Here is a 15,500-nt window from a genome sequence, read left to right as displayed (position 1 = left end):
TTTCACAGTGGTGGAGATAAAGTGCGTACCACCCTGCTCAATGCTCAGTTCCTATTGGTGAACACATCGCTTCTCTCCTTATTTGCATGAAGTTAAACTTCGCTCAACTTTGTTGTGTTGCCAATGTTCGCAGCTGCCTCCGTTCGCCAGAAATCGCCAGGCCTCATTGAAAATTATGCTCTGTTGCGTCGCTGCCGGTGTGAACGCAGGATAAGAGAGAGGAAAAAAACTGGAAGAATTAAATATTTTGCTGAACTTTCACTTTGAAAGCACGTTTCTGTGGTGTTGTATTGGGACGTACTTGAATGTGAGTGTTTGTCCACAGAAGTAAGTCGGGGAGCTGGAGTACAGCACCCCCCCAGCGCCGGGGTTAGAGTCACTGCGCATCGCAATGTTCTTCCTGCTGCTCAGGATGTAACCGTCCACACCTGGACTCCACTCTAAACACAGACAGGACAGAACACACATTATACCGGGCTGTAAACTCAAAATATTTAAAAATGAACAGATCAGAATGTGATAAATATCATCGCAGTCTAAGTTAAGAACTGCAGAACAGCTTCATTAAGATTTACTAATTCATGTAGATCCTTCTTCTTAAAAAAAAATGTTTTAAAACAAATTTTCATGTCTTATTTTTTTGGATTTGCAATCACCGAACATATAGACTAAGCAGAATTATTTTGGGGGGGGGGCATCTGTAACACTTTACTGTAGGGCGCTGTTCATAAGGCTACACGACACCTACATAAGGTTGTCATGACAATGAACATAATCCTACATATATGTTTATTCCAAAAAGCATCTTTCACTATAAAGGTTACATTTGCCAATTTTGATCAGTTAGCTGAAGCAGCCTTTATGACAGATGGCGTTTATTGGAATAAGCATTTATAAATACATTCTGATCAGACTTACGTTGTGCACTCATAGCTTTTACACAATGCACCAAATCTTTCTTTAGGATCAAAACAAATAAACGTGCACCAAAAACAGAACAAGTCTGCATTTTTTTTAATGCACAATTACTGTTTTTTGCTAAATATGACATTGGGGGGAAACAGAAAACATAAAATGCAACCTGTGCTAAAGGCATGTTTTATGTTTTCCAATATGTTAAATTATGCAAATAAACGGAAATTGTCCACTAAAATGTGCAGCAAGTGCCGTATTTGAGTGTGTTCTCTGTAGTGGATGAGTAAATATGTCTTATTCTCACTTGGGAAATCAACAAAATGTAATTTGACCAGAAGTGTTCAAACCTTTTGTTTACGGCTGTATATAAATGTATAATGTATGTATTTTTTTTTCTTGTATTGCTATACTTGTGAGGACCCAATGTCCTCGCTATGATAGCACTATATGATAGCACTATATGATAGCACTATATGAGGACATTTTGCTGCTCCTCATTTGAGCATGTGGTGTTTTCACCTCAATTACTTTATTTATTTGAAAACTAAAAGAGCAGAAAAATTGCCTTTTGGATACTGAGGTTATGGTTAGGTTTAGGTCTATGGATGTCCTCTTATATATAGCAAGACAAACGTGTGTGTGTGTGTGTGTGTGGTGTGTGTGTGTGTGTGTGTACCGTGTGGTGTGAGGGTGGTGTATCCTGTCTGTGGGACGCTCCAGGGGCTCCACTCTGTTCGTCCCTCTCCGCGAGCGCAGACTCTGAACAGGTAATCGGTGTGGGGGTCGAGATGCAGCACCAGGAACTCACAGTCCTTACCGATATACGCATCTTCGTACTGAGTCGCGTTGCTACGGCGATACTGCAGACGGTAATCCTGAGGGTTAAAGTCTTCATCCACCTGCAAACAGACAGCATTTCAACATCATCACTAACCAGGCCGATACAGACTGACAGACTGTAATACACTACAGGAAGTGTAGGGGGCGATATGGCTTCTACTGTGTCATTTAAAAAGCTCTATAATGTTCATATGATCCACACAGTCATTCTGACAGACTGTAATACACTACAGGAAGTGTAGGGGGCGATATGGTTTCGATTAATGTTAATTTTTCTGTATCTGCTGTTAATTATTCAGTGCCATCTATGAATTATTCAGTATCTACTATTAATGGTTCACTTGCTATTATAATATACCGATTATCTATTTGTTCCCACCTTACACCAGCGCACCAGCACACTTCCCGGTCTCTCCACCAGCTCCTCGATCTGTACAGGCGGATGAGCCGATACGCTGCCGTGCCGCGCCACGCGCTCGCGCATCACATGCAGCAACGAGTCGTCCAGCTGCGCAGACAAGCAGGGCACGTCCACTAACGCAGGAACCTCTGGGAGGCTGAACAACACACAGAGATACCGCGTCCTTAAAGGGCCCGTATCCTTAAAGGGCCCGTATCCTTAAAGGGCCCGTATCCTATCCTGTTACGTTTGTGTGGGTTTATGTTCCAAACAGTCGTAAGTCATTTTCCAGTCTCTCTTTATCCCTTAAAACTGAACAGGCTGTTTTTGTTACTGTGCCTTTAAAACTGATATATGTAAATAAGCTCTGATCTGATTGGCTGCCATGCATCATACCTCGTTCAAGAAAGCTGAAACGTTCATTATAGCTTGTGTGAATGGGCGGGGCTAAACTGCTGTGGGCTAAATAAATTGGATATACACCGATCAGGCATAACATTCTGACCACCTCCTTGTTTCTACACTCATTGTCCATTTTATCAGCTCCACTTACTGTATAGGTGCACTTTGTAGTTCTACAGTTACAGACTGTAGTCCATCTGTTTCTCTGATACTTTGTTAGCCCCCTTTTACCCTGTTCTTCAGTGGTCAGGACCCCCATGGACCCTCACAGAGCAGGTACTATTTGGGTGGTGGATCATTCTCAGCACTGCAGTAACACTGACGTGGTGGTGGTGTGTTGGTGTGTTGGTGTGTTGTGCTGGTGCGAGTGGATCAGACACAGCAGCGCTGCTGGTGTTTTTAAACACCTCAGTGTCGCTGCTGGACTGAGCATAGTCCACCAACCAAAAATATCCAGCCAACAGCGTCCTGTGGGCAGCGTCCTGTGACCACTGATGAAGGACTAGAGGATGACCAACACAAACTGTGCAGCAGCAGATGAGCTATCGTCTCTGACTTTACATCTACAAGGTGGACTGACAAGGTGGGAGTGTCTAATTGAGTGGACAGTGAGTGGACACAGTATTTAAAAACTCCAGCAGCACTGCTGTGTCTGATCCACTCGCACCAGCGCAACACACACTAACACACCACCACCACGTCAGTGTTACTGCAGTGCTGAGAATGATCCACCACCCAAATAGTACCTGCTCTGTGAGGGTCCATGGGGGTCCTGACCACTGAAGAACAGGGTAAAAGGGGGCTAACAAAGTATCAGAGAAACAGATGGACTACAGTCTGTAACTGTAGAACTACAAAGTGCACCTATACAGTAAGTGGAGCTGATAAAATGGACAGTGAGTGTGAATGTGTTCACAGTTATGACATCTCAGCCATGATGAATTCAAACCAGGCCGTTTTTACAGCTTTAAACCTTGTTTACATAATACATCAAAAATTTTTTAAAAAGCGTGAAAATTTCAGTTTTCCTTGATACGGGCCCTTTAAAAGGACACTCTTCATCCTCTTAGCAGGCAACAGCAGAACTGCAGGCAATCAATTAGAGCCTGAAATTATGTAAAGGTGATTAAGTTGTGATCTTCAGTTAATCTCAGCAGGGTGGAGTTTAAATCTCATAAGCAGGCTTACGGCTCAGACTGCACCAGCGCGTCACTCAGACTCTACATTTACTCTATAATTATCATAACAGTTCTTTAAATAATGTCACATTTTTGGCTGCATCTGAAAAAGGATGGTTTACTATTTGATGGTTTGTTTATCCTCTGCTTATTTGTCATTTATATTATCATATTAGTGATTTGTCTCTGTGTTTGGTAACATTCAATAGAATTTACCTTCATCTCTCAGAATAACGTAGTAGTAATAATAATAATAATAATAATTTAGCAGTAAGACACCTTTGGGCTAAGGATGCTCAATAATATTGGGGTTGTATCAGTATTTGTAGATGTTTGCTTAAACAATGAGCAGCTTTGGGCTGATAAATGAATGTTGATGTATGAATACAATAAAATATGTCCATCTTATTCATTTTACTGATTACACGATTCCTTTGTTTCTGAGATTTAGTCCCAGTTTTTATATTTTATAAATGTGTCTGCATCAGCAAATATAAGCATAACGAATATCAGATATGAGCATCAGCCCACAGTTCCAGTATCAGTGCATCGCTACTTTGAGCAGAGAATGTATAGAACTTAAGATTTCACTCCAAATAAAGACGGATCAGATCAGAATCAGCTCTGACTGATCTCTAAACTCGGCTCCAGCTCTCACTGAGGAAAAGCTTTGTCTTTGCCTGAGTGAACAGGAAGAGCAACACACAATAAAGTGTAGCTGATTAGTGTAAAAGGTTAGTTACTTGTCTGCGTTCCACTCCTGTGTAAACGGTTCCTTCAGTTTTTCAGTTCTCATTTTTAAAGCACTTTGAATGACAGCAGTGTTTGAAAAGCGCTGTATAAATAAACTGGCCTTGCCTTCAGTTACGCAAGTGAATTCAGTGTATTTTCAATAGTGACTCTGAACTGAAACAAAACAAACTTAAACTTCCATTGAAATGAATTGTTAAGGTTAGGCGTATACTTATTTCAATATGAATTATTCAGTATCTAATATAAATTATTCAGTATCTTCTATGAATTATTTAGTATCTACTATGAATTATCCATGACTGAGTTTTTCAGTATGTTATGAATTGTTCAGTACCTACTATAAATTGTTCAGTATCTACTATGAATTATATTCAGTATATACTATGAACTCTTTAGTACCTACTAAGAAACTAAGTTGTGTAGTTATGTAGAGATTCTGATCTGATTGAATATAATCAGAATTTAAAATCTACACACATTAAAACACACATGACCTGATAACTGTTGCTCACCTGTCCAGCTGGATGTTTAGGGCTTTTTTAGCGAAGCTGCAAAGCTTATCCTCTTTATCACTGATCCCACAGCGAAGGGCAGCTTCTCCTGCAGGAGAGAGAGAGAGAGAACAGAGAGACCTTCAGAAGAAGAAGGGCTGTGGAGGGGTCAGAAACTCAGCTGTGCCGAAAACACCACTGTAAACAGTGAAAACACTGTAGCTCTGCTGAGAACACACTGCATTGTGGAGTCTCTCACGCCCATCTGTCAGGATCTGGACTGAGCTAAACCTTTAATGAGTTAACTGATCTAATTACTGAAATTTAATGAAGTAAAAGAACCTTCTGTTTGCATTTCGGTCCAAGATGGACGGTTACTGCACCCGCTAAGCTGCAGCCACAGCGGACATGTGCTGTTCGTGTTGCCGAGGCTGGGACAAGAATTATTAAAAATACTCCATTTTGATGCAGTTGGCAGACAAACTAACTATAAATTACATTTACAGCATTTAGCAGACGCTCTTAATCAGAGCGACTTAAAGTGTTTAGTCGTCAGTCAGAGAAAGTATCTTTGCTAGTTTGTTAGTATCTTTGCTGAGCTCAGATACTGCTGGAAACAGAAGCCCATGTTGATACCAAGAGAACAGAATTAAACACAGTGCAGTGCAATACATTTAAATAAGTACTCAACTAAGGCTTCGTTTACACAGCAGGTAAAAGTGGCCCAAATCCGATCTTTTTCCTCATATGTGACTCAGATGTGTGTCTGTGTGTCAGTGTGAACAGATAAACACACTGAATCTGACATTTTCATTTCCTCTTTGAGACGCTTTCATATGTGGTACTGAAATCCGACACGTATCCGATCTGCGGCAGTGAGACTCAGTCTGAACAGCCAGATCAGAGTTCATGCGACTTTTACGTCAATCCAGCTCAATATTCGTCAGAATTTCGCGCTGCTGAGACTCAAATATGTATATTTCTGTACAATAATTAGAGACGTATCGCAGCCGCTCCGTGTTCGAAGAGGTTTCGAACGAAACGGCCGAACGCGGCCGGAGGACACCGAGGCTGCAGCGTCGAAGAACAGTTTAAAGAATTCAAGGACACGAACCAAAGCAGTGGCCGTGGCCGAATAACGCGCCCTTTTTAGGGAGAACGTGAACACATTCTGGGTGATGAGCTCAGCTGTCAGTTATTGGAACTTCATAATCGCTCATGTCATGCTGGCAAAGACGAAACTGAAAGCTCCAGGAGCGACTGGCGTTCGCTGGCCATCATGATTGTTTACTTCTGGACGAGCCACGTGAAGCTCTGTTGTTTTGTGTATGCGGGTCAGTTTAGGAGCTGATCTGTTCAGACTGACTACATTTAAACAGGTCAGTGGAATAATAAGGGAGTAAAGAGTTAATGAAGTGAGTCGGGCTGCTCTCGCTTCGTGCTGTCTAATAATAAGAGAACTGGGCCAAAACAGTGAGTGCGGTTTGTCCAAACAAACTTCTATTATGTCAACATCCTGAAACTCAGCATATACAACTCCAAAAATATCATCACGCCATCAGCTCAGGACAAACGAACACATGTAACATTAATAAAACACTGACGATATACACATGTTCAGAAAAGCAGATTGTATTGTGACAATTTATCATGATACTGATGTATCATCATATTTCCCAGTCCTACAATTTTTATTTCAGAGTTGAAGATCTGATCTGAGCAGATACTGATGTTAATGCTTATCTGGGACGAGTGATGAATTAACTTCTCTAATCAGACCTAAACATCGAGCCGGAGCTTCTTTTAGAGTCTGTGTGTGACGTCAATACGTAAAGACGTACGACGTGGTGTGAAAAACTCGACATCTCTGACTTTTAAATAATTATTTCAGGCTTTACAGGGCGACTCGCAGCAGCACACGCTCACCACGTTTTAGTGTTTATATTCTTCTTACTCGGTAATGACATTATCAGTTTTAACACAAAGAGCAAACACAGTGCCTACAGACTATTTCCACAATATCAGCTAAAGCTGGGGTTACACTCCATGACTTTCTGAACTGGTCGACTCTAGTCTGCAGATTTCTGGGTCAGTTGGAGTCGACAGTTGGAGAGAGAGTGGAGTCGTGTGCAGACTCAGATTTACTGTTACTATTAAACGCGTGATTTTCCGACCTGACTCTCAGTGTCATCTCGTGTAAACTGATCAACGCCTCAATCTGAACAGACTCCTGCCACAGCCACTGAAAACTGAGTGTGAAAGAAGAAAATGCAAGTAAACAAAGAAAAATGGCACAAAGTCTCTCACGTGTGGAGCAAAGCTTTTTAATGAGCTGAGTTTAAGGCACAATGGGGTTTATGTGCATTTAAAGCTCTAAAAAAATACCAAACTGATCATATTTTTAATATGAATCTCAATTAAACATATTTGGCTGCTGCTTCTTTACTGTTTCAGCACAAACGGCAGAGAAAACAGCAGCAGCAGCTCCACGTTATTTATTTGCATCTCCTCGTAACGGGAGAAATGTGCGAGTTTGAGTTCAGAGAGCTTCAGTTCGGTTCAGCAACAGTTTAAAAGTCGTTTAAATGTGTGATTCTCAATGTTTGTCACCCAAAAATATCTGCAAAAACCAGTCTGATAGTGTGAGACACCCAGTCTTCATAATCTGTTAAGACTGACTCATAGTACAATATTTGGTGGTGGCGACTGAAAGAGAAATTAAACAAACTCAAAACTTGAAGGAGCGTCTTCTGAGGATGTGAGTGAATTATCTACTACTGTCATCATATCTTAATCAGTATGCTGTTGATTTTGAGATCGTTTAAGTCCTAAACATTGAGCCGGACCTTCTTTTTGAGTCTGTGTGTGACGTTAAAACGTAAAGACGTGCAGCGTGGTGTGAAAAACTCGACATCTCTTGAGTTTTAAATGATTATTTCAGGCTTTACAGGGCGACTCGCAGCAGCAGCTCACGCTCACCGTGTTTTAGTCTGTTTTTACTCTCCTCCTCAGTAACGACACTCAGCTTTAACAAACATTCACACACATTACAGTTTACACTAAGATTTAATATCAGATCGAATAATATCTGAGACTGAAAACAAAGGACTAAAGGTTTTGTAGTGAGCTGTAGTTTGTATTTCTGAGTGTCTCACCCTCACGCAGCAGTTCGTCTGCCATGCTGACCCCATGTTCGATGAGTTTCTGGCAGTCGTCCAGTGGGCTGACGCTGTCCTGCTCGATGGCGTCCACTTCCTGCAGGAGCGCGTTCAGACGGTCACTCAGCAGGCGACTCAGCGCCGTCTGCAGCTCCTGGAAGTGCCTCCGTAACGCCTCGCGGGTGTGAGTGGAGCTGCCCCGAACCTGCAACACACAGATACAGACTAATTAGATTTACGTCATCATTACTATTTTATTGTTATTACCATTATAATTTATTTTGTTTTTAAGTGCCATAAAATTGATTTCGACTTCTAGTGAGGAGACCTGTCTTCTGTGTGGGTCTTCAAGCTTCTTAATTAAGGGAATTTCACTGATACTTCAACATAATTGAGTGTTTGAGATGTAAACATTTGTCGTTATTATTATTATTATTATTATTACTACTATTACTACTACAGTTAAGGAGCATTTTTTCACTGCTAATTTTTGTTTGTGATTAGTTTGACTACACACTTTAAAAAGTGGTTCTTCAAGGCTTTTTTTTTTTATATAGAAAATGGTTCTATATAGAACCATTAACACTCAAAGAACCCTTTCCATGATTAAAGGGTTCTTCGCATCGCGAAAGCGTTCTGTATACATATATATACCAAAAAAGGTTCCTCTATTGTTACAAACGTCAAGCTTGTAACAAAAGCAGAACCCTTTTTGGTGCTATATATAACCCTTATAAAAAAGGTTCTCTATAAACCATTTTCTTTACTAAAGAGCCCTTGAAGAACCATCTTTTTTTAAGTGTGTATAATAAGTGTGTATAATAACTGATCAGGAGGCAAACAAATAATCCGAGTCTGCGCTTCTCGCACACTAATCAGTTTTCTCTCCCACCTGTCAACCAGTACAGACGCAGGTGGGGTGTGGTTTAACCCCACCTTCATCAAATGTCAGAAACAAATATCCTGACATATCATGTACATGAAAATGTCAAGTAGTATAGTATCATGCTACAATTTTTGCCATGTTGCCCACTTAGAACTGGTTCTTCTCATAATGTGTCCAAAATAAGAGCTTCAGTTTGGATTCTGATCTTCGAGTAAGAGGTGAGGCTCGATTTGGTCAATAATCCATTGGTTTGTTTACTTTGTCTTTTGAGGTTCTCTCTAAACAGTTTTGGGTGAATTTTGGTTTAGCATGAGCTAAAACAAATCAGCAGTACCCAGAATTACGTCTGCAAGCCTCATGATGTAAGAAGTATCGGCCAAAATGTAAGACACTGTGCCATGGCGTCCCCTTCAGGCCAATTAGGCCCATCTCGTGTGCCTTAGTAGTGGAATGGAGTAATACCTGCTAATAGGGGTGCAACGATTATTCAACTTAGCCGACTAAAATCAACGTCCAAATTAGTTGGCAATTAATTTAGTAGTCGATTAGTTGGTGACGTCATTACGCGTCTTTCTCGCGCTCACTAGAAACGTTTTGACCGCTTACTGGAGAGTTAACAGCAGCGCGACGGCAGCCTCAGGAACAAAATCCTCAGAAGTGTGAGAGCTAAACCTTGGCTGGCACGGGAGCACGTCCTCAATGCTGGAGCAGCTGAAAAGGAAACTTGTCGGCTCACTGGGTGAAGAAGATTCATCTCTGTAAGATACGCCCCGTCCCAAACCGCATACTAGCTCACTAAATAGTGCATATACCATTAGAAGTGCACTCATTAGTGTAGTGTGTGAAGTACAGAAGTGTGTGGTTTGGGACGCGGCGATAGCTGCGCTAGCTAATGGTAGTGTTAAATTCTGTCCTACTTCATGTTCTGAGCTGAGCTGGAACACTTCATATTCCGAAATGCTGCTCTCTGGAATTGGAACGAGTTGACCAGAGAACCAAGTAACTATTATTCACAGCGACTCTGTTCACTTTCCAGATAACGTTTGCACTTTTAAACACTGCATCGTCTCTTAGCGTCGAGGCCACCGGTGCGTTCAGATTCAGCAAACACAGGAGAGCGACTGCAAACAGTTTTCTGTTCTCAGCGAATGTTTGGCTCCACTCACAGTTTCAGGAGGTAGTTCTGCTTGAACACACAGGGCAGCTGGACAAAGGGTTACCGATGAAATGAAGTGTTTACTCAAAATCATTCAAACTTAACTGTTCAAAGAGAAGTTTGCCACAAACATTCGCCACTTTCCCCTCCGCTCCATCAGAGATGAGAGCGAGACTCTCACAGGAGCCCGGAGAGACACTGACTTTCATCTGTTTGCACTGATTAAATTTACGATTTAATTTTAGGTTGATTTTTTTTAATGTACCTGATTGAAGGTACATTAAAAAAAATACTGAAAACTGATTTGGTTTTGTAATATTTTCTTGCTGCTACTTTGTACATCCTTATATATTATAAATTAATATATGTTATACAATTTGACAGGAAAAATATATATCAGAGTTTTTTTTTATCTTTTGTATTAGCAGGAAAGTTCATTAACATTCAAGTGAATTCTTGAATGTTATTTATCTTTGTCTTCATTGTTAGTTAGCAAATACATAAAACAACCTCAAACTAAATTTGAAAGCTAATAGCCACATAAAAGTTACTTGGTAGTGATTCATAATCTGAATAATCGAGTATTCGTTTCAGTAAACGGCAGATTATTCAACTAGGAAATTATTAGTTTGTTGCAGCCCTACCTGTTGACCCAATTTCATATTCGTAGGCCTTACAGACCTTGATTGAAGGAAGGAAGGAAGGAAGAAAAATTATTTATGCATGTCTGAGCAAAAACAGTAGGGATGCAGCACTGTGGGTGCTTGGACCCCTAAACATTGACGATATATTGCTGTGTGTACAAAATCCATTACGTCAGACTGTCTGACAAATCGTTCAGGCTAAATTTATCTCCTGTTCTTTCAGAAATGGGAAGTTTTTCTGCCGTGCTTTATCACACAGACTGTGCAGAGTGAAAAAGAAACGGAGGATCTGCTTATTCGGGGACTGAAGGGTGGATTTTATCAGTTTGACTTGTTCGCAGTATTGAGTCACTTTGAGATGCTGTGCCTACATGAGAAAAGGGAAATGGTTGTGAGACAACGTCGCTCTTTACTTTCAGAATTAACTGCTCTTCACACTCGCCAAGATGAAACCCAGAGAGGCAGGAAGCTCCGCGGTTTCTCAGCGTGAACATCGCGGTTCCGCTTATAAGAGCTGTAAGAAAAACTACTTAAACGTACCCACGGTCTACATTTCTCCAGAGCCCACTGAACGAGTGCAGGCCTGTCACAATTATTACACAATCGCCTGATCGCAATTATTTGTGGTGATTGCTGTTATTTAAGTTTTCATTTTCAATTTTAGTTTTCACAATAACAACAAGCCGCAACAAACAAAACGGTTGGGTGTGGTGGGTCGAGGCAAACGAAGAAAAAAAGAAAGCAGTCTGAGTTCACTGGGACTTCATGGTGCTTATGATAAACAAAAAGGTTCTAACTTCTAACTCAGTGATCTTACATGTTTATTTGTTGGCTCTGCAGTTAATTCTACTGTTTTTAGCATTCATGGTAGCAGAATGAGTTTTTTGCTTATTTTCACTCTCGATAAGCTTTGCCTGATTATACGCATGATTATTATAGTAATAATAATGATACGTGAAACTTATATAGTGCTTTTCAAGAACCCAAGGATGCATACAATGGTAACAGAACTTACAACACGAGAAGACAAACAGGAAAACGCAAACAGACAGCAGAGAAGAAGACAGGGTCAGGTTATAATGAGGGAGGATTAGCTCAGAAGTAAGGTATAAGCTAAAGAGAAGACGTGGGGTTTTGAGATTTGTTTTAAACGTGGAGAGAGAATTAGACTGACAGACTTCCGGAGACGAGGAGCAGATCTAGAGCGTGCTTGATCGCCAAAACTGTGAAGGCTGGATTGAGGAATGGGTAGTAAATGAGCTGAAGATGAGCGGAGAGTAAGAGTGGGTTTCTAAGGAAGGAGAAGATCAGATAGGTGGAGGGAGCGAAGCTGTGCAAGTGAGCAGAAGAATGTTTAGTGGATACAGTACTTTACGGGAAGCCAGTGGAGATAGTGGAGAACGGGTGCAAGTAGAGGTGGGCGATACGGCAAAAATATTACATCAAGAAATTCAAACAATACACAAGACTACTTTGGCCCAGTCCCAATTCTTATTTTTACCCCTACCCCTTGTTTTCGGGTGTCTCTTTACCCCTTGGAACTGAGTTACAGGATAGTGGTTAATCTTCCCTCTGAAATGGGACCCTCAAATAAAAAGAGCATCACTTCATTAACAGCTACCAGCGCTGCTCTGTAGGTGACCCTGCCAGTCTGCAGTGACAGCAGAGGAGGGTAAAGTTCAGCTCCTCACTGCTGGGCTTTAGTTACATTTAGGGCATCATATGCCTTCAAAGAGGGGGGCAGTTATTTATTATCACCCACCCCTAATTCTTCAGTGATATGAAGCTGAAGTCAGATATTCACCAGCTTCCTGTTCCACCTTAAATGGAGCAGCACTTACATTCTGGCACTTCAGGCGTCAGAACTGCTGGACTATTTAAGGTGGAACAGGAAAGTTAGCTACTGACACATCAGCACTACTAACGGCTTTTTATGCTTGTTATGAAGAAAAGGACCATAATACACTGAAATGACATTAAACTAAGATAATAAGATGGTTATCATAATTTTTTAACAGAGAAAATTCTCACATTTGTGGGTTTCTTTGGTCTCTTGTTCTCCATCTTGCTGGTTTTTCTTTTTTTCTCATAACTTTGGAGTCTCTGAAAAACCTCTGTTTGGAGGGTCATGTAGCTCTAACACTTCACCCCTCTATCTCAACAAGAATCAGGACACCCTACACCTAGAAGAGAACATGCAAAACAGGGGTAGGGGCTAATTGGTACAGTTTTTAAAAAAAGATGGTTCTTCAAGGGTTCTTTAGTAAAGAAAATAGTTCTATGTAGAACCATGAACACTCAAAGAACCCTTTGCATGATTTAATGGTTTTTTGCATCATGAAATGGTTCTTCAGATTAATGGAGAATGTCCTGTAGATGACGCTATACAGCACCAAAAAGGTTTCGGCTACTGTTACAAGGTTAACACCAAAACAATAGCAGAACCCCTTTTTGCTGCTCTACAGAACCCTTTTCAAAAAAAGTTCTATGTAGAACCATATATAACACATTCTTCATCAATCTTCAGAACCATTTCACAATGCAAAGAACCGTTTAAATCATGCAAACGAGTGTTCATGGTTCTACACAGAACCGTTTTTTATTTTTTGATTTTTTTACTAAAGGTCCTTTGAAGAACCATCTTTAAGCGTGTATCCGTGTTAGCTACACAGTAAACATAAGAAGTAAAATGGCTAATGGCCTATTTGTGCTTCTACTTTAATAAATTAATACAATTAACAAAGACAATTAAATTGCTAATTGCAATTATTTATGACAATCGTCAGCTAACATTTCCCGATCGTGACGTGACGACCCTAAACGAGTGAAGCGTTGAATTTGCTTGATTCAGATGTGAACGTCATCTCTGCATGAGTAAAACACATCAATGGAAACTGGTTTACTTTTGGCAACAACTGTTATTAATATGTACTTACATTGAAACTTTATTGTAATTTTATGCACCAAAAACAATCATTAATTTCTCTATCCCTGTTTTTGTTACTGTGCCTTTCAGACTGATATGCAAACGAGCTGTTTTCATTGGCTGTGCCTTGTTCTGGAAGCAGTCCAGGCGCAAAAACACTCCTCATAACATCAGCGTGAGTAGGCGGAGCTCAACTGCTGTAGGCTGGACAGGCGTATATACGACCACCTCCTTGTTTCTACGCTCATTGTCCATTTTATCAGCTCCACTTACTATATAGGTGCACTTTATAGTTCTACAGTTACAGACTGTAGTCCATATAAAATAGTACCTGCTCTGTGAGGGTCCATGGGGGTCCTGACCACTGAAGAACAGGGTAAAAGGGGGCTAACAAAGTATCAGAGAAACAGATGGACTACAGTCTGTAACTGTAGAACTACAAAGTGCACCTATATAGTAAGTGGAGCTGATAAAATGGACAATGAGCGTAGAAACAAGGAGGTGGTCATAATGTTATGGCTGACCGGTGTGTGTGTGTGTGGATATATATATGTATGTATGTATGTGTGTGTTGGTGGTTGTGACATCACAAAAACAGTTAATTAAAAATTTTAAACTAACAATGTTGCTGTACCACTACAGTCTCTCAGTTTTCCAGGATATGGGATCTTTAATTCTGTTAAAGTTCTTACAAGGTCATACATACATCTATAAAACATAGTTATAACGTTTTTCTGCACTGTTGTTTGAGTGATGATACCGTAGTTTACTGAATTAGTTATAAGCGCTGTTATTTTTTGACTCTGAATGGTTGAGTTTGAGCACTGAAGCTAAACAGGGACTTAAAAGGTGATCCTCAAACAGAGCGCAGAGCATGTTTTAAATCGTCTGTCATTTTTGGAACGAGGAAGATTTCACGTATAAACTTGCCTCAGGGAGAGGCAGGAACACACACACACGCACACACACACACACACACACACACACACACACACACACACACACACACACACACAGAGTACTGTGCAAAACTCAGGGACAAACTGATATTTCAGGAAATATTTGATCAGATATGAGAATCTACTTGCATAAAGGAGAAAGTGAAAGTGAAAAAAACAGGAGTTTCCAGAACTGGTGTTCAAAAAAGGATGAACCTTTTGGGGTCCACGACTGTACCCACGTGTCAAATCTGATGTTTCTATATCTGTTTGTGTATCTTTGTGATGATCCAGCTCAGAAATCCAGTTCAAACTCTTCCTGAATCTGTAGAGTCGCCCTTTCCACTCCATCTTATCTCGAGATCCTACGAGACTCACATCCGGAGTTATGAGCCTATGAAGAGGGGCTGAGATACACGTCATCTGCCTCTCACCTCCTGGAAATGGTGGATTTATGTGTCCGTCTACATTCTGTGTGAAACTCAGGTGTCCACGTCTGAGTCAACTCTTGAGTCTCTGAGATTCAAGTCCGAGGTGTGAGTCTAAGTTGAGTTTCTGAGGTGTAAGTCTGAGTCAAGTCTCAAGTCTCTGAGGTGAAAGTCCAAGGCGGATAAGTACAGGTAAAGTCTTGAGTCTCTGATGTGAGAGTCCGAGTCAAGTCTCTGAGGTTTGAGTCCGAGACGAGACTCTAGTCTCTGAGGTGGGTGTACAAGTGTAGTCTCTGAGGTGAGAATCTGAGTTGAGTCTCCAGTCGCTGAGGTTTGAGTCCAAGTTGACTCTGGAGTCTGAGTCGAGACTGAAGTCTCTGAGGTG

General features: G+C 40.9%; 1 protein-coding gene across 1 annotated transcript in view; it reads right to left on the bottom strand.

Moving 5' to 3' along the window:
* The window catches only part of crlf3 (cytokine receptor-like factor 3), a 35,597-nt gene that overhangs the window by 3,028 nt on the left and 17,069 nt on the right, over positions 1–15,500 (bottom strand). Inside the window, exons 3-7 of the mRNA XM_036590049.1 lie at positions 8,135–8,342; positions 5,001–5,088; positions 2,135–2,312; positions 1,592–1,814; positions 302–440 (exon numbers count right to left, since the gene is read on the bottom strand). Of these exons, the coding sequence (XP_036445942.1) occupies positions 302–440; positions 1,592–1,814; positions 2,135–2,312; positions 5,001–5,088; positions 8,135–8,342 (836 nt within the window). The remainder of the gene's footprint in view (positions 1–301; positions 441–1,591; positions 1,815–2,134; positions 2,313–5,000; positions 5,089–8,134; positions 8,343–15,500) is intronic.

This window comes from Colossoma macropomum, unplaced genomic scaffold, assembly GCF_904425465.1.
Source record: "Colossoma macropomum unplaced genomic scaffold, Colossoma_macropomum, whole genome shotgun sequence".
Taxonomy (NCBI): domain Eukaryota; kingdom Metazoa; phylum Chordata; class Actinopteri; order Characiformes; family Serrasalmidae; genus Colossoma; species Colossoma macropomum.
The sequence above is the reverse complement of the archived record's forward strand: the minus strand, read 5'-3'. Positions and strand labels throughout refer to the sequence as shown.